Below are 21,167 nucleotides of genomic sequence, written 5' to 3'. Positions count from 1 at the left end.
ATTTGCTAGATATTCTTATTTCAGGACCATTTGAAAGCCCCCCATATACCAGAAAGGTGTCTAGAAACACTCTGGAAGCTAAGAATCTGCAAGACAATCTTCAAAATTTAGAAGCAGAATATGTAGGATTTTTCTTTCTTCTTCCTTTTTCCTTTCCTAACTGGTAGTTGTCCCTAGAGAAAATATTTTCTTCACACATCACCATGTTGATCTAACTGGTCAGATACTGTGCAGGCTGTAAAAAGCCCAGGCAGGTGTTGTTTGTCTTAATTTTTTGATTAAAGGGGTAAAGCAGGAGACAATGCTGGTGTGTAGACTGCACTTTTCAATGGTACCATGGCTCCAGGAGGGAACTAGTTGCTTTCATAGTAGATTTCTCATAGATCGATCACCTGGACGATGGTTTGGAGAGGAGGCTGAAGGCACTGACTTGCCTAGTGGCTGTAGCCTCTGAAAATCCTAGTTGTGTTTCTTTACTTGTTTCTGAGGCATTCACCAAGCTTATGCCAGAGTGCCATATGAGGCGGACTAAACTGCCCTCCTCATGTTCTCGCTGCCAAAAATGCATCTTTGTCTTCCAGAGACTCTTGTCTCCCATTGACACTTGGCTCAGACTAGGATTGAGGTAGTTAGTCAGTGCCATTGTACCTTCCTGAGGTCTCACCGTGTTTTAATAATCCAATAATATTTTACCAGAGCTGGCTTCTTTTGCTCTGTAATTCTTTTGGCTTGCATTCACTCTGTTTCTTATTTATGAATCATTTCAAAGCAGACCAATGGAAGTCTTCAAGTCAACTTTAAAATCTTCAGGTAGGTTTTTAAACAGGCTTTGACAATGTTTTTCCAGTTGTTCTGAGCTAAAAATAATACAAATCGGCAGGTACAGGCCAGAGAAGAGTGCCTTCACTCCCTAAAGGACCTTTTACTGCACTTGCTCCCTAGAGGGAGGCAAAGATGAAGGGGTAAAAAAGGAAGAGGCCTTAGCTCCATTTGTTCACCTTGCTAGGCTGTAAATGCCAAGGCTTAGCTCTGAGCGGTGCCACTGCCTTCCTCACCTCAGAAGAGAAAAATTTGTTGCCTTGTCTGTGATGAAAAAATCGGAACAATGCTTTTCTCCCTGCTATGTGAGGTTAATGGCATGACTGGAAAAGAGGTAGTCACAGCTTGCTTTAGTGGGAGACTGAATGATATATTCATGTTTCCCCAAGAATAATTTAGAAATGGTCTTCAGCATCTCCAGCCACTGACCCCTCCTAATCCCTGGGTTTGTTCTTGTGCTCTTGAGTATTTTGGGGTGTCTGCCACTTCTTAGCCATTTTTGTAGGTGAGCTTCTGCACTGTAGTTTGGTTTTTTGGGTCAGCTGGTACATTTGTACCATTCCTCAGTCTGGATCATAGGAGAAAGCACCTGAAGGTATTTTGGTTCTCTGGACAGCAAAAAGGACCATCCCCTTTCCCTCTAACTGCTTGCTTTTCTGTTACAGAGACTGTGGTGTGACAGTCACAAAAACATTGATCAGGCAGCATCCTCAGCAATAGTCAGCTCTTAACAGAAACACTTGGAAGACTAAAATTTTGACAGATTTTGGTTTAAAGATTTAAAAAGCTTTGAACAGCTACTAGGTTCCCAAGATTGCGGGGGGGGCGGGGGGGAAGCAGTGGAGTCCCTGTGGAGCTGCAGGGCAGAAGAGCCACTGCGTAACTTCTCACCAGTGGTCTGCAGAAGCATCACCTATCTATACATACAAAATTAAATATCGCCTATGCTCACATCTGCAGTTGGAACAGAAGCTGGGGGAATGGTAGATCATGAAAAAGAGGAAGCAGTGTGCAGGATTTTCAGTAACCTGCAAATAACATTCAGGTTTTCGATAACATTCACGTAACTTTGTTTTGACACAGCTGAATGTAGGAGTGTGAGCCCAAAGAACCATCCAGCTGAGGGAGCTGTCTTTACTTTGACAAAAGGTTGAGGTTTACACTGGAAGAGCAATTCAGCAAGGTCTGGTAGCTGCAGTCACTGCAGTCCTGAATTGGATCAGAGAACCCACATATCTTTATATGTTTACAAACCCAATCATGCTTACCATACCCAAGACCAAAAATTTTTAAAGGTCAAAAAACAAAGTACAGAAAGAGCTGCAACAGTACCTGGAGGCATTTACAGCTCCATCAGTTTGGATTATCAAAACAGAAACTAGGGCTGGGTTGAGTACAGGCATGTAAGTTACGTTTTCAGGAGACAATACCCAATGCATCCTTCAGCTGTTGAAGAAGGGGCGTGGAAGCAGTGGGTGGATGATGATCCATACAACATCAAATGAGAAAATCACAACTTTAACAGCGATGGATGTTAACATGGACAAAATACCGCTGCAATGGGTAGAGTGGCCTTCTCTGTTGATGCCTCCACACCATGCTCAAATAGCTTCACAAGAAGGTCCTTGGGAAGTGAGATGGGCATATTTGATACCTCTTCTGGGATAATGAAGTGATTTGCATCTCTTTGGGGGTAATTCCCAACAGGGCAATGTTCTGAATGGAGGGAGGTGGGCAAAAGTTAACCCTGCTCTCTCTTTTGAGGGGAAGAGGCAGATTTGAAAATTACTGTAATGCCACTGAGCCAGAGAAGTGATTGTATCGTACCTCTTCAGCAATGGAAAGGTTATCCAGAATGGTGTCTGAAAAGCTGCTATCAGATAAAACAGTAAGTTTAAAGGAAACTTGCAGTTTAGGACCCCTTTGGCAATGCAGGAGTGGCTCCTGACATGACCTGCATGGCCACAGAGTGTGAGCAGCTGCCTGCTCAGTTTTGCATTTTTTAGGGCAAGACACAGTAGCCAAATGGTCATTTGGCCTCCTCAAAGGAAAAGCAGCAAAGGCTTGCCATGTTCTACATCTGTATTTAGTCAGAGTATTAGTAGCTCCCATTTCTGTATGTGCTGTGAGATCCCCAAGATCCCCCATGAAATTTGAGTGTATTCAAGAGCTTTCACAGCTGACCACAGCAACCATCAGCCTGCAGTGAAAGCTCTGGATGGGGAAATGGAAAACTGCAAAATGCAGATCTGTTTCCTTGGCTGCCACTGAAGTTTTTCCTTCAAACTTCCATTATTAAATGCAATACTTACTAAGAATTGGAATGCTAAGAAGCACAAAATGAGATAGCTGTCAGATTGGGAGCAAGACGTTTGTGTTCTAGGAGCATGAAGACCTCCATAAAATTGTGTGTGTATACATTTTTGTGTATAGTCCCTGCACTGCAATTGGACTTCAGCACTAGTTTAATCTCCTGTTCCTAAGAGGTATGTTTTCCTGAGTCTGGGCCACAGAAGGAACTGCTGCTGTCTCAATTGTCTTGAATTATACATTTCCCAAAGGAAAAAATACCAGCAGAAAACCTCCATGTTATGGTCATTTAAAACATTTCATTAAGCTAGTCACTTGCAGCGTTCACTGATAATGGATATTAAACATGAAAAGTATTGTTTAACTGCATCTCAGTTCTCATCTTATGTACTTGTACTAATGTTGGTTGGCAGAAGAGAACATATGTTCCTGGCTTTTTATGCTGTGTGTGTATTTTTTTTTTTTAATAAATGAAGTTATATAACAACAAACCCACACATCTACTTCGTCGCAACATGTCAAGAGCTGGTTCTCCCAGGCAGAAAAAACACTACTAAAGTGCACTGTGATTGCTGTCAGAGAGACAACAACAGAGAATATTATGTAAACTCTCTTGTTTTGCACCCAACTTCATGTTAAGGTTCATCTAGTTAATTTAGTTTTAGATATATTTATAATATACTTTGCGGTAAACTTAAGAGATTTTTGTAGAAGTAAATTTGTAATAATCATTACACTGTAACTTACAGAAGCTTACGTTGCAGATCTTCAGTTTCACACAAAGCCCGCCAGCAACTTTTTATAAATGCCTCATATCTGTATTTTGGAGGCAGGTACACAGCTTGCTCCCTTGCATTGCCCACAGTTCTATTTATTATTGTATTTTGCAGTTCTTTCCTTATGGAGATGCTTCAAAGTTTGCCCAGCACGCCTTCCGAACCTTTGATAAAAATGGAGATGGGACCATTGACTTCAGAGAGTTCATTTGCGCGCTGTCCATCACCTCACGAGGCAGTTTTGAGCAAAAGCTAAACTGGGCCTTCAACATGTACGACTTGGATGGTGATGGTAAAATTACAAGAGTGGAAATGCTGGAAATTATAGAGGTGAGATCAGTGCAACACTCAGAAGTAACATGTCTGAACATTAATAGAATTTGATTACTTGTTCACATATAGTTTAGATTTTAAGCACACAAAAGGTTGTAGTGTATCATTAAAAGCATATATTACATGCCTTCATCCTATACTAACTCATGTCTAAGTGGTGCAAGCTCACTAATGTTTTAACAAGTGTAATCTTTGAAAATTGCAGGAAGTACATATGTGCATATAAGCTTTTAAATATCCAGAGGTTTGGTTTTTATTGATGGGTTGGGTTGGGTTTTTTTCTGATGAACAGATTAACCATGAGAACAGCACAGCAAAGTATTTACAAAGCCCATCTCAAAATCACTTGACACCCATGAAATTAGTGGTTTGTAGCTGAAACCTTACCGGAGATTAACTTCAGATAATTACAGAAATTTACAGGGATAACAACACAGTATTTGAAGTGAGCTCTCACAGATGGGCTTTAGGATGACCACAGCATATAACAGGAAGGATAACGTTTACCACCCACATCATCTGCAAGCTACTCGCCACAGTAGTTAATACCAGATTTTGCTCACACGTACACATAGAAAGCTATTAAAAGGTGACAGCTTCTAAAAGTGATTATTCTGAATTTATGTGAAATATTTCAATGGAATGACTAAAAGCCAAATAAACAGTTGCCCCAGAGAACAGATTGCAACAGTTTTGCACTGTGAAACAGAAAGCCCAAGAAATTCATTCTGAGATGCAAAATGCAACCCCTGAAATAAATCTGCATCTAAAGAAAGTAAAACACATTCTTCTTTAAGTATATGGACAGCAGATTCTAAGAAAAAAACCCCACAAAATTAAGGACACTGGCCATCATTTTGTTGGGTATCTTTCCAGAATTTGATCACATCAAGAAAACATTAATTCATCTGTTGAATTTTCCGTTTGGTTTCTTTCCAAAGGCCATCTACAAAATGGTGGGCACTGTGATAATGATGAAGATGAATGAGGATGGTCTGACGCCTGAGCAACGGGTAGACAAGATCTTCAGTAAGATGGATAAGAACAAAGATGACCAGATCACACTGGATGAATTCAAAGAAGCTGCAAAGAGTGATCCATCCATTGTATTACTCCTGCAGTGTGACATTCAAAAATGAGCTTGTGTACAATGAGTCATAGACTGCACAGAAGTTTAATGTTCCATTCAGTTTGCAGCTATTTCCACACACACAAAAATTTGCTTGGACTACCTATAAATGGACTTGCTTCTTGTGTTTGAAACACTTGTGTGCATGAGAATGTCATTTGCTAAAGAATTTTAAAAGTATATATTATAAAAATAAACTGCCACAACGTGATGTTTGCAATGTCATTTCATAACAACCCTATTCCTCTGAAGCCTGTGCAGCAGTCCTGTGCTGCAGTGAATTATATTATTTATTGTTCATGTTTTACTGATGCTAGCTCTGTGTCCTCCTAGACTGAGTAATGTTAGTGACACTGAATTCCCATGGCAATGTTAACTGTTTATTATAAATCATGTCACCATTCTGCTGTAAAGTAGTACTGGACAGACAGAGGGGAAGAGTTCCTCAGCTCTTAAGTCTGATCCACACATGTGCTTGTATTGTCAGTGGATATAAATGTACTTCATTTGCATGCCTTTTAGGTTTGCCTTAATTCTTACCTCATTTGCATCCCTTCAATCTGGAAAGAGCTATGTCAGAGGAATGCAGTATATTAAAAAAAAAAAAAAAAAAAATCCTGCTAAAATGATCCCTTTAATTAAAAACATATATAAATATATATATATATAATGTTTAAAATATTGTTTTATTGGAAGTTTAAAGGTTTTATTGGAAGTGTATTGATCTCTGCCTGAATTTTCAAAAGCTTCCACAGAGGTTGCAATATATATGTCCCAAAATAAATTTATAACATTTGACCTTTTCCCCTAATTCTTATTTCATATCTTCAGCATGGTAATAGAAAAAAAGTTCATTTTCCTTAATTATCTATCACTGTAATACTGGGAAATATATATTTCATTATGAAAGCATGAAAAAAAAACTTCCTTGCACTCACTCACGCACTTGAAGTCATATTATATAAAACCAAAAATTGTAGTTCTTGTGTTTACCAACAGAGCAGCTGTTTATCCTCTAAGATGCTAATCCTACTAGACCTGTGCTTACTTAGCTTTTTAAGCTAGCTCATAGTCAAATACAGTTTATTTGCTTGACCTAAACCTGGTCTTCTAATGCTTTTCCCTCCTTGAGTAAGAGTCTTTGAGCTACCCCGGTTTTAATATAAACAGACATGTTGAAAATCATTACTGAGAAATTAACCGTAACGTGTGATGATTGAGAAGGGATAGTGAAGAGAAGCACCTTCCTCCTCAATTCTATGTGCATCTTTATACTATGGCAAGTGCAAGTTCAGCACAGCCCTGGGAAAGCATCGAGAACCAGCAGACTGCAGAGATTGCAGATCAAAAAAAAATAATCTTTGCTACACCACATTTCCCAGTTGCTTTAAATGGTTGCTTGCAGGATTAAAAGAAAAAAATTGAACATAGTACAATTGCATGTTTGATATTTCTTCTTTACCTTATGAAGAAACGAGACCGTATTCTTAATAGCTACAAGTCAAACAATAAAACATGGCACAAACCAAATCATTCTCTGTATTTTCAAATTTAAAAAGTGAAACTCACCTTAAAATTGAGGGTAAAAAAACCCAACAAAGTTTTACACATTTTGCTAACAAACATGGTGGGCGGAACACAGAATCAGTTGCCACAACACGGCCATCCTCTCATATTTAAGTTTCTTTGTATTCCAAACAAACAGCAAAAGGCAGAAAATTCAATTATTTTTAAATACGAGAAAGTTGCTTAGGCTACCCAGGTAACAGTCTTCGCAAATTAGAGAATGGTACACTTTGTACCTTTGGCTGTAACTTAAAAGTAAAACACATACTCTGCAAACGTAACATACATCTGAGAATGATATGCCCATTGTTTCCACTTAGGCTTAAATTATTAGTTGTAGAGAGGATGTTGAACTTTCCTGGGAATTTACGCCTCTCTGGTTTACGTGTACTTAGCAGAGCAGCAGTACCTCATTCTACATTTCCCTGCACCTTGAATTTATATAGCTGGACAGGCTCCATTTACTTTAATGCAGCATTAAGCAACACACTGCCATCCAAAACAGCCAGCAACTCAAACACAGTCACAAAACGTAACATTAGCACTGCAGTTCTCTCTCTAGGTAACTGGTGTAGTAAACTCTGTACTTAAAGCACCAAGAATAAGGTAGTTTTGAGACCTCACAAGAATCGGTGCAAAAATAAATGCATCTAAGCAAGTGCTTATTCAGAACTAATCCTGTACCATGTAAACAGTTGCTTGTAATAATTACAGAGTCAAGCATGCATTTTCAAGTGCAGTGGTAGATCAGAATAAATACAATATATTGATTTGAACCAAAGACCAGAATTGATGCCAACTGCTCCAATATTTCAAGCAAGCCTATAGAAAACTTGGGAGAAAGCTGAAGTGTTGGCTTAGTAGGAATGCAATAATTTTTCTTGAGCTCTTTTCTCAATAGATGTCTTGATAAAAGTACTAATGAAGATAAAGTCTTCCCTCTCTCCTGCCTCTGCACTCTTGCTTTATTTTTTGGACGCTGAAGAAAATCAGGTGGATAAATAATTACATGCCATTCTATTATTTCATATTATAAAAGTCTGAAACATATTCTAATTTCATCACAAAATCCAGTCAAACTATGTGGTTCATGGTGGCGTAAGAGTATCAAGGACATCCCCGTACAAACTGGGCTTGTGTTCTAGACAAGTTTTACCAAGTGTGCACTTTGAATGGTGTATCCCCCCAAGTATTTTCACATAATCCTAACATTTTAAGTATCTTCAATATGTATTCCATCAAATCACAGGATTTTACAATTGTTTAGTTTGGTAGGGACCTCCAGAGGTCTATTGCGCAGATCCCTGCTTGAAGGAGATACAGCAGTCTATTTAGGCCCCGAAAGCCTCCAAGGATGGACGTGCTCTTCCTATCTTCATCATGAACAATCCCTGCCCCTGGTTTATCCTACTTCAATTTGACCACTGTCTCTCTTCTGCCACACACTTCAACAACAAAAAACGCCGACCCTGTAAACCTCCTCAAGGCTGCCGTGAGCCTGCTGGCCCATTACCCTGGGCTTTCAGAAGGAAACATCTGAAGCTTTTAAAAAAAAAAATCACTAGACTTATTTCCTACATTTAGAATGCACTAGAACTGCAGCTAGCTTTCTCAGCGTATTTCCTTCAGTTCTCATCTAGCATCCATATTTTTGAAATACCTACAAATTCTTGCATAGTAACTGAAAGACATCAGAAAGCACAAAACACTGTACAGCACCTAAAACCAAATTCAGCTACAAAGCAGAGTTAAAACTTAGACTACAGTGAGTTTACTGAGGAACTGCTGCTTGGTAAATAACTGCAGAAACTGCAGAACTGTTCTCTCAATAGTCTGTATGGCTTTTTATATCCACCTAATGAAAAAAAAAAAAAAGTATGTCTAATGGCTGAACTCTAAAAATTGATTGTTTTTTAAGAGCTCCCAACAACTTCAAGTTCCTGGAGAAAGGAGAACGGAAGAGAAAAAAATTTATTCGGGAGTTTGAAAAATCTGGTTCTTCTGTCTCCTTCTTATCCCCAATAAATGCTTGTATTATTTCAATAAAGCAAGTGTATTTTAGTTTAACTGCTGTAGTATAGTCCCAGGGGAAGACGGAAGGGGAGTGGGGACAGGAACACCCAGCAAAATGCAGGCCTACAATGCTGTAGAAAAGCTACTGTATTATTTTCCAGAATTCTTATTCTACTTCATTCCTCTATAGCGGAAGGACTTCTGTCACTTTAGTTTGTTACAATGTAATAAATACCTACACTTAGTCTATACCTGCAAACTCAGACTGAGCAAGAGCTTAGTAAATTAGAATTAAGAACCTAAGTTCATAAAACCATAATTTGCTAGGTTGTACAAGCTCAGGTCCAAAGAAACTCAAACTCCTCCCTATAAACTCTTTAGGAAGAAATAAAATAACTTTTTTCCCCACCTAGAGAATATATTGCAAATAAATTTCTCACTTCTCTGATTATGAAAGTACACACTATAAGTACTAATAGCTTCTCATGTACAGTCGCTGTGGTTCCACTGGAAAAAAACACCACACCTGTTTTACAGCATGTATTTATTATTATTAGCACATGTTTACAAAATAAAGCAGAGCTATAAAGAAAACAACTTAATGCTAATTTTAAGTGTGTAGACACTAAAAAGCATTACTACAAGTATCAGTCTCACTGTATTAAAATATTACTCCATAGTTATACAAAATATATTTCAACTTTTCCAGAAGAAAAAACAGAACAACTGATAAAAAATTCTACTAGCTGGTAGTTACAAATATCAACTGAACACTAAGGATTTTCCCGTTATCAAAATGGTGATTATTCTTGGTCTGTACACATACAGTAATTCAAAGAAGAAATATACAGGAGCCTTCTCTTTTCCTGAGAGTATTCTAACAAAAAAAATCCTCTTATCCAGCATCAGAAAGTAATAACTTTACACATACCAATACACATTTATCCCCAATAGTATGCCATATTCACACACAGAGATACTTATTGTTCTTCCTCTCTGTCATTCCTATTTTGGCAATTTGATGTTTTCTGGCCTCTTTCAGGGTCTTGCAATTGGAGGATTCGAATACGGGAACTTGCCGGCACAGAACTAAAAATAAAGTATGCATCATTTAAACAGTGTTTCTTGTCCACAAATTTCATATATACATTTGATTCTTTCCATTACATATTTTCCTTTAACTCCCCCTTTTTTAATTTTACAATTTTAAAAAACAGTAACATGGGGTGAAGTTCTGGCTCCACTGAACTGATACTGAAGCCAGACTTCAGTAAAAGCTTGAGGTAAAGACAATGACTGATTTCAATCTTGATTCCTAACCATTAGAATACTTTAATTATAGAGCAGGTACTTTTAAGAGAAACTCCAAATGAAATAATGATCAAATATGCTTCATATTTGCCTTACAGATCCTGTAGTGGCACACAGCTTGTACCTGTATAATCACTGATAATCATACTAAAAATGAGCAAAGTTATTAAACAGACATTTATACGGGCTTCTCCACCAATTATCCTAAACTTATTTCTTCTGAAGGTGCCTCTGTACTTTTGTGAAATCAATTTTTCGCTGAACATGCAACATGTAACAAAATATAAAACCAAGCTGCACAAGAATTATTAAACTTTTAATAAACAGTAACCATATAGAAAATTCCTTTAAGTTTATTGAATACAATTTCAGAAGTTTCCCAGAAAGCATTTCCACTTAAACAACAACAGAATACCATTATTCTACTTTTTATAGATTTTAGTAAGGGAAGACAATTAAATCAACACTACTTAACTACCCTCTGCATGCTGCACTGATTACATTTGGCTAATATAGAGAAGAGTAACGTTATGCAGCTGTGTAAGGTTAGAGTGACTGTCCCCTTATGCTAGACATGGCTTTACTGGGGATTTTTATATGGAGGTTTTTAAAAAATTTGGGGTTATTAGATCAAAAAAGATAACAAGGAGTAAGCGATCAGCTTCTAGATCAATGATATTTAAGAAAAAAACAACTCTCAAATGACAAATATCTTGAAAGTATTGTAGGATTAATAGAAAAATGGAAAAATGCAGTGTCTTCTGAAATTTTTGGGAGAAGAGGGATATACAGTACTAAAAGTTATCAGGAGCCCACTTTAAACAGTAAAACTTTTCAAAAAGCTGTTCTACTTAAGATAAAGTTATTCAAGTCCCACCGAACTACCACATTAAGACACATTATACAAAGGAAGAGTAAAAACCTATTAAATTCCTAGAACCATCAGCAATGAACTGCTTAATTGTTGATACTCTACTGTAAAAACAGTAAAATTTCTTTCTCCTCATATTTATTTTTTTCAAGGTATACTCCTTGCAATAGAGCTTCCTGGTTATTCTTGTACCAGGAAATAAAACACAACAGTATTACCTCATGTTTTGTGGGGTGAGCAAAATGAACTGTCGATGCTGCTGAGAATCAGCCACCTTAAGAATCATATCCATTGCAATTCTTCTGTTAACCATGTCCTAAAGAAAAAAGATTTATCAGGTAGTGATATTAACTGTGTATTTCACTGGCCTATTATTGAACAAATTAAGACAAATGCCTAAGAATAAAAATTCATTAGAAAATATCTTAGTAGAAAAACCTATTGGAATTAATTCCTATACAGCAAAGTTGAGCTAAAGAGAAGTCTAATGAAAACTAAGCTGGAGAAATGTTAGGGTAAAATTCTAAAAGCTACAAATCATAGTCTGGGAAATTCTTAAACTCTACTTTCTTAGTATACATGGACGACAGAAAACATCTCTTGGAAAAATAACACGCTCCTACTCATAAATCAGCTTTGATACACACGTACTACTTCTTTATTGGTATGCTGAGATGAACTGTATTTTAGCAGAATAATGCGTCTTGTAAAATCCTGCCTCAAAATTACCTGAAAGGATTTAAGGGCTGCATGAAATCAAAGATATTCTGTAGCTTGTTTTTGTTGTGATTATTATTACCGATTTGAACAAGACGTTATGCATTAAGCTTACCGAAAAAAATGTGTAATGGGAAGCTATTATTAGCAGGAGTTAAACAAAGGACTGCTTCTAGATACTTAACGCTTAAGGCTAGCGATCTCCCTAGGAAACATGCTGATGGAGCCCTCTTGTGGTGGGTCTCCAGGATTACATCAAAACTCCCTAACGTGGAGACGGTAAGGTTGCACTGACTGGCACAGCAGCGGAAAGACAAATCACATGGAACTATTATGGAATAGATGACATGGAAGTTCTCTGCAGGGCCTATGGTTCCGAGTACCCACCCTTTTCTGGACAGATGGATACACTTCTTCACAACTAACTTGTAAAAGATGACCTAAGCTCCAGAAGTCAGCTGAAAAATGACTGCTTGAACACCTTAGATGCATACTTTCCTCTTTGAAATTCTTTACCTACAAAGTGTGAAAATCTTTTTTCGCCTTTAGGTCTGTGATTCCCAATAAATAAATCACCGATAGGGGAGGGACACTGAAGGCAAAATGAAATAATCCAGTATCAACTCGGAGAACTAATTATTTTCTCAAACCACACCACACTGCATATTATTAAGGCGGAAATAAAATAAAAATACATTAAAAAATTGGTTAATTGCCTATCCAGGGAAGCTGTACACAAAGATGAGGTTTATCAGTTTTAGCTGACGTTAGTATTTACTGTTCATTATTCTCTATAAAACGAAGTTCTGAGCAGCAACAGTGAACTCAATTGATGTACTTGCTCTGAAAAAGAGACACACTGATCTCAAAATCTGTAAAAGCAAAAGCACATGCTAAGCCCCAAACTGTCACACAGCAACATACAGAGGCAACCTGCAACAAACACAGTAACAACTGCTTGGGGAATGAATAAAAAGTTATATTTTATGGCTTTTGTGCTGAACTAAGGTTTAAGCATGTAAAGTACAGAGATGCTCATAGCTCTGGCTACCAACTTCAGAAACAATGCTTCAACAGTCACTAAGCAAAGTGAACAAGCTCCCTAACAAGTTTTGGTTTTGGGGATTTGGGTTTGGGTTTTGGTTTGGGATTTTTATTTATTATTTACAGTTAACTGTAGTGTTTTAAAATCTAACCAAATACAAACAACAACCCAACTGTTTGACTTACACAAATCAGAACAGCATATGTAATTTAAATTTAAACTATACCATATAGACATCAAATTCATCCAAGCATCTGAAAGGAGATTCGGTAATTGACCACAGAGAAAGAATGAAACAAACTGTTGAGAAGGAACGTTCACCTCCTGACAAGGATCTCACATCATTAAGAGAAGCTTTGTCTTCCTCTCGAGGCTGAATCTTGAAATAAAAGTAACAGAGCAATTTTTAAAACACAAGATAGGGGACTTACTAACAGGATCATAATTTTAGTGGCAAACGAATTACACATGAACAGAGAGAGATCACCTGAGAACAATTTTATGCACTTCACTGCCACTGCCATTCTGGAATGGAATGGCTCCTAACTATTTAATAACACAACTTGTACAATCACTGCAGCTTTCTCCGTCACAGCAAAATACATTGAACAGACTGAATGACCCTGCCAGTGTTTTTTTATTCAATTCTCTATTTTTAATAGTTGTTAAACAATGTTTAATAAATGTCAACCAGTGTAGTTACAGTAAAATCCAGTAGTTACTAAATACAATAGAAAAGCAGGTAATTCATTTATTGATTATATTGATTATAGGAGGAACCGTTTCTGTGGAGCACATGACACATCGCAAACAGTCCTCTAGTTACGTTGATTATGATGGCACCTTGTGGCATTCCCCCTTTAAGCTTAAGCATTACCTTCTATTAATTATATTACCTTCAACAAGCTAAGTGGGAAAACAAAGAATTATTTTAGAGTGTGTTCTTTTGGGGGGGGGGGGGGGGGGGGGGTTGAGGGGTGGGAGGGCAAGGGGACAGTGTTTTGGTGGGTTTTTTTTTCAATTTATTTTCCTTGACTAAATGTAGGTCTCTTGCATGAGAAACACGAAATACTAGCTATACAAAAAAAAAAAAAAAGTATTCTGATAAAGCCAGGTAATGACTTGACATTTTACAGACTGAATTTTAAGTTCTTCAAATACATAACCTTCACCTGTTTAATTGGGACTGCATCAACACCTATTTATATTGTCACTACACGTTTTCCCCCCTCAATTCCTAAACCTGAAATCTCCCACAGAAACAAAAGTAAATAGCCCATGACAACAGTTCTGGGGAACAGTGTTAAAAGATACACAGAAAAAACCATAATATCGAATCTTTCAGCCATTAGAAGTTGTTTAAATAACAACTAGAGCCATTACACAATCACACAAATAAAGACAAACTTCCTATCAATGAAATAGGAATGAATAATTTTGAAAGTCTCACTAGGATGACTCGCTAGTGAATTCTTATCACCCACCTAAGGCAACAGTCCAAATTTATTCCATATAATCTAGCAACCTGTCCATATAAGATGGCAATATGGCTTTGGCTCTTGCTTGTTTCCCACAATATCCTACAATTTAACATACCAGATTTGGAGAGGGAAGAACGATTTATTCTATCCTTTGCAATACATGTTCTAGCAGCTGGTATTAAATAAAAATAAATCATTAATTATTATGGTAATTGAAGTAATATAAAATAACTTACTGTTATTGAAAGTGTCTCATTCTTGTGATCAAAGAGTATTTTTCCATAGCAAGCTCGAATACGTAATAAACGGTCAAAGTAGAGTTTGCATCGTAAAGAAAGGAGCCTTAAATCAGTTAAATCAAGCAAACAAACATTAGGTCAGTGAGTTTTAAAATACATGAAAAAGTGCCAGCAGATTTTTATCAACAGTTCCACATCATAATCTTAAATATTAAGCCCTGCTCCATTAAGAACATTTTCCAAAATCAATTACACTCTCAAGTGGGTGACATTCTATACTGGCATGCTGGAGATAATCACCAACACAAAGTACCAAGGTAAGAAATCCACAAGGTACAGGCTTTGTACTTTCTAGAAGTCTTTTTCAACAGACTGGAACCCTTTTACACCATTCCTCACAACTTCAACAGAAAATGACCACATTCCATTTCTTTCCTATCCAGTATTAGGACTGCACAGTAAGAACAGTAAAGAATTCACAGTCTCTGCTAGACCCCAGGAATTAAACAGTGTATTAATTTCTCCCTTCACACACACACACACACACACACGCCAATTCGAGCATATAATTGCTCGATACACAATACATCAAGATTCCTTCAAGAACAGACTATGGTTCCAAGACATCTCGAAATGGAATTCATACTCAAATTTAGCACTAAGAACAAGATTCTCTTTGACATAGGCACCATAAGGGAAGCATCAGATTCTGCAGGTAAATCTTAACCACTACTCTTTCTATACTTCCACCTGCAAAGGCTGGGATTCTCCTGATCATTATTATTTGTCAGGATCATACTGGCACCCCCTCCAAATCCCAGATCAAAAAGTACAGAAAGCAGAGTCAACACAGATATCCCTCAAATTCTGCTGAAATGAACGATAAACAGTAAAGGACTGCAGCGGAAAACAAGACCATCAGTCCTTCTGAAGGCAGACTGCCACAAAAACCTTCATTAATAGGTGCGGGATACTAGGGGACTGAAGCAAAAAAGAAGAGGTGGACTCTTAGTATGGGAACTCCATGAGGGAAGCAGCTGTCAAACTGCAGAACCTGAATAAAGACCTTGAAGTTTTTTCAGCACAGCACCACTAATCACACTCAATGAAAATGAGTGACAGTCCACATGATTTCAGTGCTAGTATGTTGCTGACATTCTACTGACCAAAACCAGCACTGTCACACTGAAACAGAACTGCCTTAGATTACGTTGGCAAAGTCAAAGACTTTGGTGTGAAACAAAATACAGCCTCCACTGACCATGTTGTTTTTCTAGCCCTTGGACCAGGCTGCCTCTAAACTGTCAGGCACAATTGTATTGGCTCTGGGAGCAAGATCAGGTTAAAAAGGTTACTGTGAATACACCTTAGAGACACCTCGTTCCCATAAGCCTGCTCCATAATTTTTACCCTGGAATATGGGCACATACCTACATCTATACCTTACTTTACCTGAAACCTGACATTATAGTAAAATTAACTCACCTTAAGAATTGCCGGTATATTTTGAATCTCTGTGTCATTATTTCTTCCAGCAGCCTAATAAATTTCTTTAAATTCTTTACTTTAAGGTTTGTATCCTCGTATCTTTCCTTTGCATCATGAAACTGTCTGTTTTAATTAACAGAAAGTCCAGGATCAACACACATTACATTAAAATCAAGGTATTGTTTTAAATGCTGAAAATAGATTTGATAATCAAAACACTCAAATAAAAATTATCTTGTGAGGATCTACATTAAAGCTAAAAGCATTTCATGAATTAAGTAAGACACTGTTCACAAATGAAAAGTAGTCAAAAATTAAACTTTACTTCTATTTTTAATTCTTTTGAAAGGAAACTCTTACACCAAGGAGAATGAATGACTGGGCTCCCCATGCTCAAAAATATCCAAGGTGAGCAATTCCTTGAAACACCTGAGGCTTTTGACTGCAGTGTAATTGCTTAACTTCTCCGTTAGTTCTTCATTACAGAACAACAGTTACGTTCCCACCACATAGTTGTAATTGGGATATTCTAAACACTAGAAGGTGACATGATTAGTGGTAGCTTCATATATATAGTACAGGTACTGTCTACAATCACTAGAGGGTATTTCAAGACTCCTAAACCTGTTCAGTACTGGTTGAGTGAGCAATCGGCACGGCATGTTTCCATACCTTCATACATGGTTTAAGTACTAAAAGCACCCTATCTTCTCCATCCTACCTGAACTACTTCAGACATTAAAGATTACTTACTTTATTATTTCTTCTCTGTTTCCATGGCGAGCGCTTTCCAAATTTATCCTCTCTCTCAAGCGAATCATTTCCACATCAAGACTCTTAACAGTTCTGTTGACCTCTATGCGTTCTGAACAGATTTGCCTAGCTTGTGCCACTTTTTCCTAAAGTAATGTTTGAAATTCAATTAATTGTTACATTTTTTTTAAAAAAAAATCTGTTTAGCCTTCACAACAAATATTTTGTGCTATGGAAAAACAAGGTCTCCATGCAAGAACAATATTTTTGTATCGTTCTTTGTGTACTTATCACAACAAACCTAGTTATCATTAACGATTTTACTGATGTTTATAGGCAAGTAGTTATTTCAGTGCTAAGAATTGTATCCAAGATCTTTACTATGTTCACAGTCATTTAGCTAACACAAATAAGGAACCAAATTCACCATATTTAAATAGGACGGTCTTCCAAAAGTCTTAGCGGATGTGACTTTAGAGTTAGTTAATAAAACTTGATTAGGGTAAGTCCTCAAAAGATCAGGTATGAGGTCTGTACAAGGAAAATCCCAGTATCCAAAAAAACAAAGCAGTATTAATCTTAAAATTTGTGGTTTAAGTTAAATTGAATAAGTAATTTAATATTTTCATTGCAAAATACAGAAGAAATAGTCCTAGATGGATAACCACTAACCTATCTGTCAAAACAGAAACTGTACTCTGCCAGACAAAAACAGTCCTTGATTCTTTATACAAAATTACTTTTACTTGATTTACATAGCTAAGCAAATACTTGGTGCAGTTCAGTATCAATAGGATCTGTATGTTGTACAAGTGGAATGATTTATTATTAAGTATCAGAAAGATCATGATCATGTGACCTGAAAAAAAAGAAAAAAACCCCCACACCTACCTCTAATTCCTTTTCTTTGGCAGCTAGTAATTCTTTGTGTCTTTTAATGCAAACCAGGTGTTCTTTCTGCTTGTCTTCATAGTGCTGCAAACAGCGTTTACTGTTTTCCAGTTCTGAGTCAGCTTGGTTTAATTCATCCTGTTTGAAATAACTTGAGATGTGAGCTCTTTGAGGTAGATCCCTAAGCATCTCTCTAATGTTTACTGACTTACCACCCAAAATTATGTTGTTGTTAACACTGCCTAATTGGTTTTGCTTTCAGTAAGACTATTTCTAAAGTTCAGGAGCTTTAAAAGCAACTTACCAGAAAGTCTATACTTAATTTTGACAAGGACATAATATGCTTGTAAAGTTTTTACGAATAGTACCTTGAGGAGACGTTTTAATCCCATCCTTCAGAAGAAAGCCATCCTTTCTCCTAAACCTCCAAAACCTACACTTTTTACACTACATTCTAGCCAGTGTGACCTCAGCCAGAATTGCATTTCTGCCTGAAAATTCAGTGCCTTGCTATTATCTATAATATGATATAGACTACAGCAACTTCTATGATACTTAAGTGTTGATACAGTTGAAGTGGTATCATATCTTTCCAGAGAAGCAGAGGTATAAAGAATGATATAAATCAGAAGACAAATTTCTTCCTAATACCTGTCAATTAGATGGATTATCTTAAAAAGCCAAAATAAATAACCCCAAACTAAACAAAACCAACAAAAACACCCCAAAACACCAGAACAAGAAAAACAACCATCACCAATAATAACGGATGCTCTTGCCTTTTTCTAATCCTACCTTAAAGCCACAACTTGCTGTCTGTCAACAGTCCATTAAACAACTGTAGAACACACAGCAGTACATCTAACCTAAAAGCCTTTCAGACATTTAAGAGTTGCCCTCTATTGCATTTGGTCCTCTTAGTAACAAGCAATAATGTTTTAATATTGTGAATAAATCTGTTCTATTTAAAAAGAACCACTGTGTAAGAAATGAGAACATTATCTTCAGCATTTCCACATCAGAAACAGAAAACAACTCATAAATATAATGTACCTGTTTCCTTCATCTTTTTGTTTGCTTTTGCTTTTTTAGTTTGGGCTGACTACATAGCAATATACAATTTGAGTGAGGCTCAGAAGAGAATCCTACAGCGGTCTAAGTCTTTCCTCATTCCATCCTTCTACAAGTTTACAATACTGTAAACATGCTGGTCTCTTATTTCTGTTTTCCATTTTCAAACCATTAATTCTTGACAACATGCAACTGCTTTCCATTTGCCAGTATCAAATTTTGCATGTCACCACTCTGCTATTTATCTTAAGTCTTGCTACTTCTCTGTGATTTTCAGGTGTCTTCTGTAGTCCTGAATAATTAAAATTACGTATAGGTACATTCCATGATTACGCAACTTTACAGAATAACAACCACTTCAGACAGAACTTCAAATGCTGTTTTGAAAACTGAACAGTTCCGAACACTCTTAGCCGACCCTTATCAGAAACAGACAAGCCAAAACAACAAATGTGATGGACTAGAAAGAAAGTCAAGCAAACTATTTTTCCTTCCTTTTCAGTCCATGACTAAAAATAACTGGAAACAAACTCTTTAAACACAAAACACTATAGCAACTACACTTCATAATTGACATCACTGTCAAAATATTGCCAAGCTTATTTCTTGACATGCTCCAGATGGAATGCTCTATTTCCATTTTCATAGGTAGATCTTAAATGTATCAGGAAGCATCACAATCTCTTCTCCCACCTCCTTTGAACATCACCACCTCCTTGTCACACAAAGGGAAAGAATTAAAAATACAATATAAAAATTTTGCTACCTTAATTGGACCAGCAATTTCTTCTACTTGATTAATTTTTTCTCTCATTTCTTCAAGTTTTTTTTCAGCTACCTGCAGAGTATTTTTCAGTTCTTCCATTTTTCTGCTTTGCTGCTGCATGTCTTTTTTTACAGATTCCATCTTACTCTTATTTTCTTTAGCTTCATCTTTCTGTCAAAATATATTAAAATGAAGAATAATAAAAAGATACACATTTGCAAATTATTGTACAAGATTTTTTGGTTTATTACCACTAGCAGGGTGCAACGTTACATACAATACTCTGTAACTCTAAAAAGAGTATGAGCAGCTCAACGTAGTTGTCACTAAAGCCCAGAAGAAGAGACTGACAGATCTTGCAGGAGACCACTAAATCAAACTGCAAAATAAAAAGTGGAATTTCCCAGTTATCTGACTGAAAATTAAGGGGACTTTATTTGGGAATTGTGATGAAAATACTAAAGGGGCTAGGGTTTTGTGAAGACTTAGCCACACTAGTATTTCACTATGGTAATTTTTTTTTCAACAAAAGAACAAGGTAAGTTCCCACCAGATCTGTGGCAGAGTATATACATCCATTATAGAAAGGAATACAGGAAGAGTAAGTGGATCGCCAATGTTTCCTAGAAAATTATACCATTTCTAATGAATTATCATACATACTTTCTGACTCAAGATGACAAATATTCCAAAACCTGGGAAAAATATGTAAATGCAACTTTGCATTACTTTAGATTCTCCTTCACAATCAAACAATTGTGAAATCAAGGTAGCAATGAAAGACAAATACCAAGTGGAAGAACAGCAATTAATTCATAGTAGCAGTCAGAAAGCACAGAAAACAGAAAAACAACAAAAATCCAAGAAAGGAATAAGGTGAAGCAAATATGTAAGTCTACCAGCTGTTTAAGACCATTATCAGAAGGTGATGGTAAAAATGCTGATGTTGAGTAAGTAAGCCTTCAATAATTTTTAAACAGAAAGATATTCTCCAGTAAAAAAGTAACAGACTATTTTTCCATCTCACCAAAAGGACAAAGAATAAATTATTTTTTTTTAAACCAACAGAACTAGATTATATAGAAAATGAGAAACCCTCCAAGAGTTTACAGAATCTGTACCGATCCCTTACTTTTCGAGTTAATTTTGAAACGTTTACTTACATGCACACATTGAAAGTCAGACTACTAAAAAAACGTGAGCTTCTGCCAAAATCAGAAGTGACAAAAAAACCCCAAAAATAAAAAAAAATCTGCGCAACTTAGCCTCTTGTTGATTTCGATAAAGTAGTGGGAAAACTGACATGGAATTTAAATGAAATAACTGTAGTATTATTATTAACATCAGCATGATTCTCAGAATTGAATTCTTGTCCATCTATACATTAGCTTGTTACAGAGTAACAGCCGAAATTCATGGCCACCAACATACAAATCACAATAGACTATCGAACTTTTATTTCTGTTCTTAAACTACTATGTGCACATTCTAAGAACACATGGATAATGATAGGAACCTTGAAGGAATCAACATACTTCCTTAGGGTGATACATGAACTGTAAAACTTCCGTACAACAAAGCTAGAAGC

General features: G+C 36.7%; 2 protein-coding genes across 7 annotated transcripts in view; one reads left to right on the top strand and one right to left on the bottom strand.

The window, feature by feature from the left end:
• Nucleotides 1–6,221, top strand: part of VSNL1 (visinin like 1) — a 92,347-nt gene extending 86,126 nt beyond the window's left edge. For all 3 annotated transcript variants that reach the window (XM_055809455.1, XM_027790923.2, XM_005240387.3), the window contains exons 3-4: nt 4,020–4,235; nt 5,180–6,221. In XM_055809455.1, the coding sequence (XP_055665430.1) occupies nt 4,020–4,235; nt 5,180–5,377 (414 nt within the window). In that variant the 3' untranslated portion in view covers nt 5,378–6,221. The remainder of the gene's footprint in view (nt 1–4,019; nt 4,236–5,179) is intronic.
• A 3,250-nt stretch (nt 6,222–9,471) lies between these two features.
• The window catches only part of SMC6 (structural maintenance of chromosomes 6), a 36,368-nt gene continuing 24,672 nt past the window's right edge, over nt 9,472–21,167 (bottom strand). For 3 of the 4 annotated variants that reach the window (XM_005240386.4, XM_055809453.1, XM_055809452.1), the window contains exons 20-27: nt 19,580–19,750; nt 17,743–17,880; nt 16,852–16,997; nt 16,096–16,221; nt 14,608–14,713; nt 13,117–13,269; nt 11,347–11,444; nt 9,472–10,035 (exon numbers count right to left, since the gene is read on the bottom strand). In XM_005240386.4, coding sequence (XP_005240443.1) covers nt 9,927–10,035; nt 11,347–11,444; nt 13,117–13,269; nt 14,608–14,713; nt 16,096–16,221; nt 16,852–16,997; nt 17,743–17,880; nt 19,580–19,750 — 1,047 coding nt within the window. In that variant the 3' untranslated portion in view covers nt 9,472–9,926. The remainder of the gene's footprint in view (nt 10,036–11,346; nt 11,445–13,116; nt 13,270–14,607; nt 14,714–16,095; nt 16,222–16,851; nt 16,998–17,742; nt 17,881–19,579; nt 19,751–21,167) is intronic. The other variant, XR_003555762.2, reaches the window with a different exon arrangement.

The sequence above is a fragment of the Falco peregrinus genome, chromosome 7 (genome assembly GCF_023634155.1).
Source record: "Falco peregrinus isolate bFalPer1 chromosome 7, bFalPer1.pri, whole genome shotgun sequence".
NCBI lineage: Eukaryota > Metazoa > Chordata > Aves > Falconiformes > Falconidae > Falco > Falco peregrinus.
The sequence above is the reverse complement of the archived record's forward strand: the minus strand, read 5'-3'. Positions and strand labels throughout refer to the sequence as shown.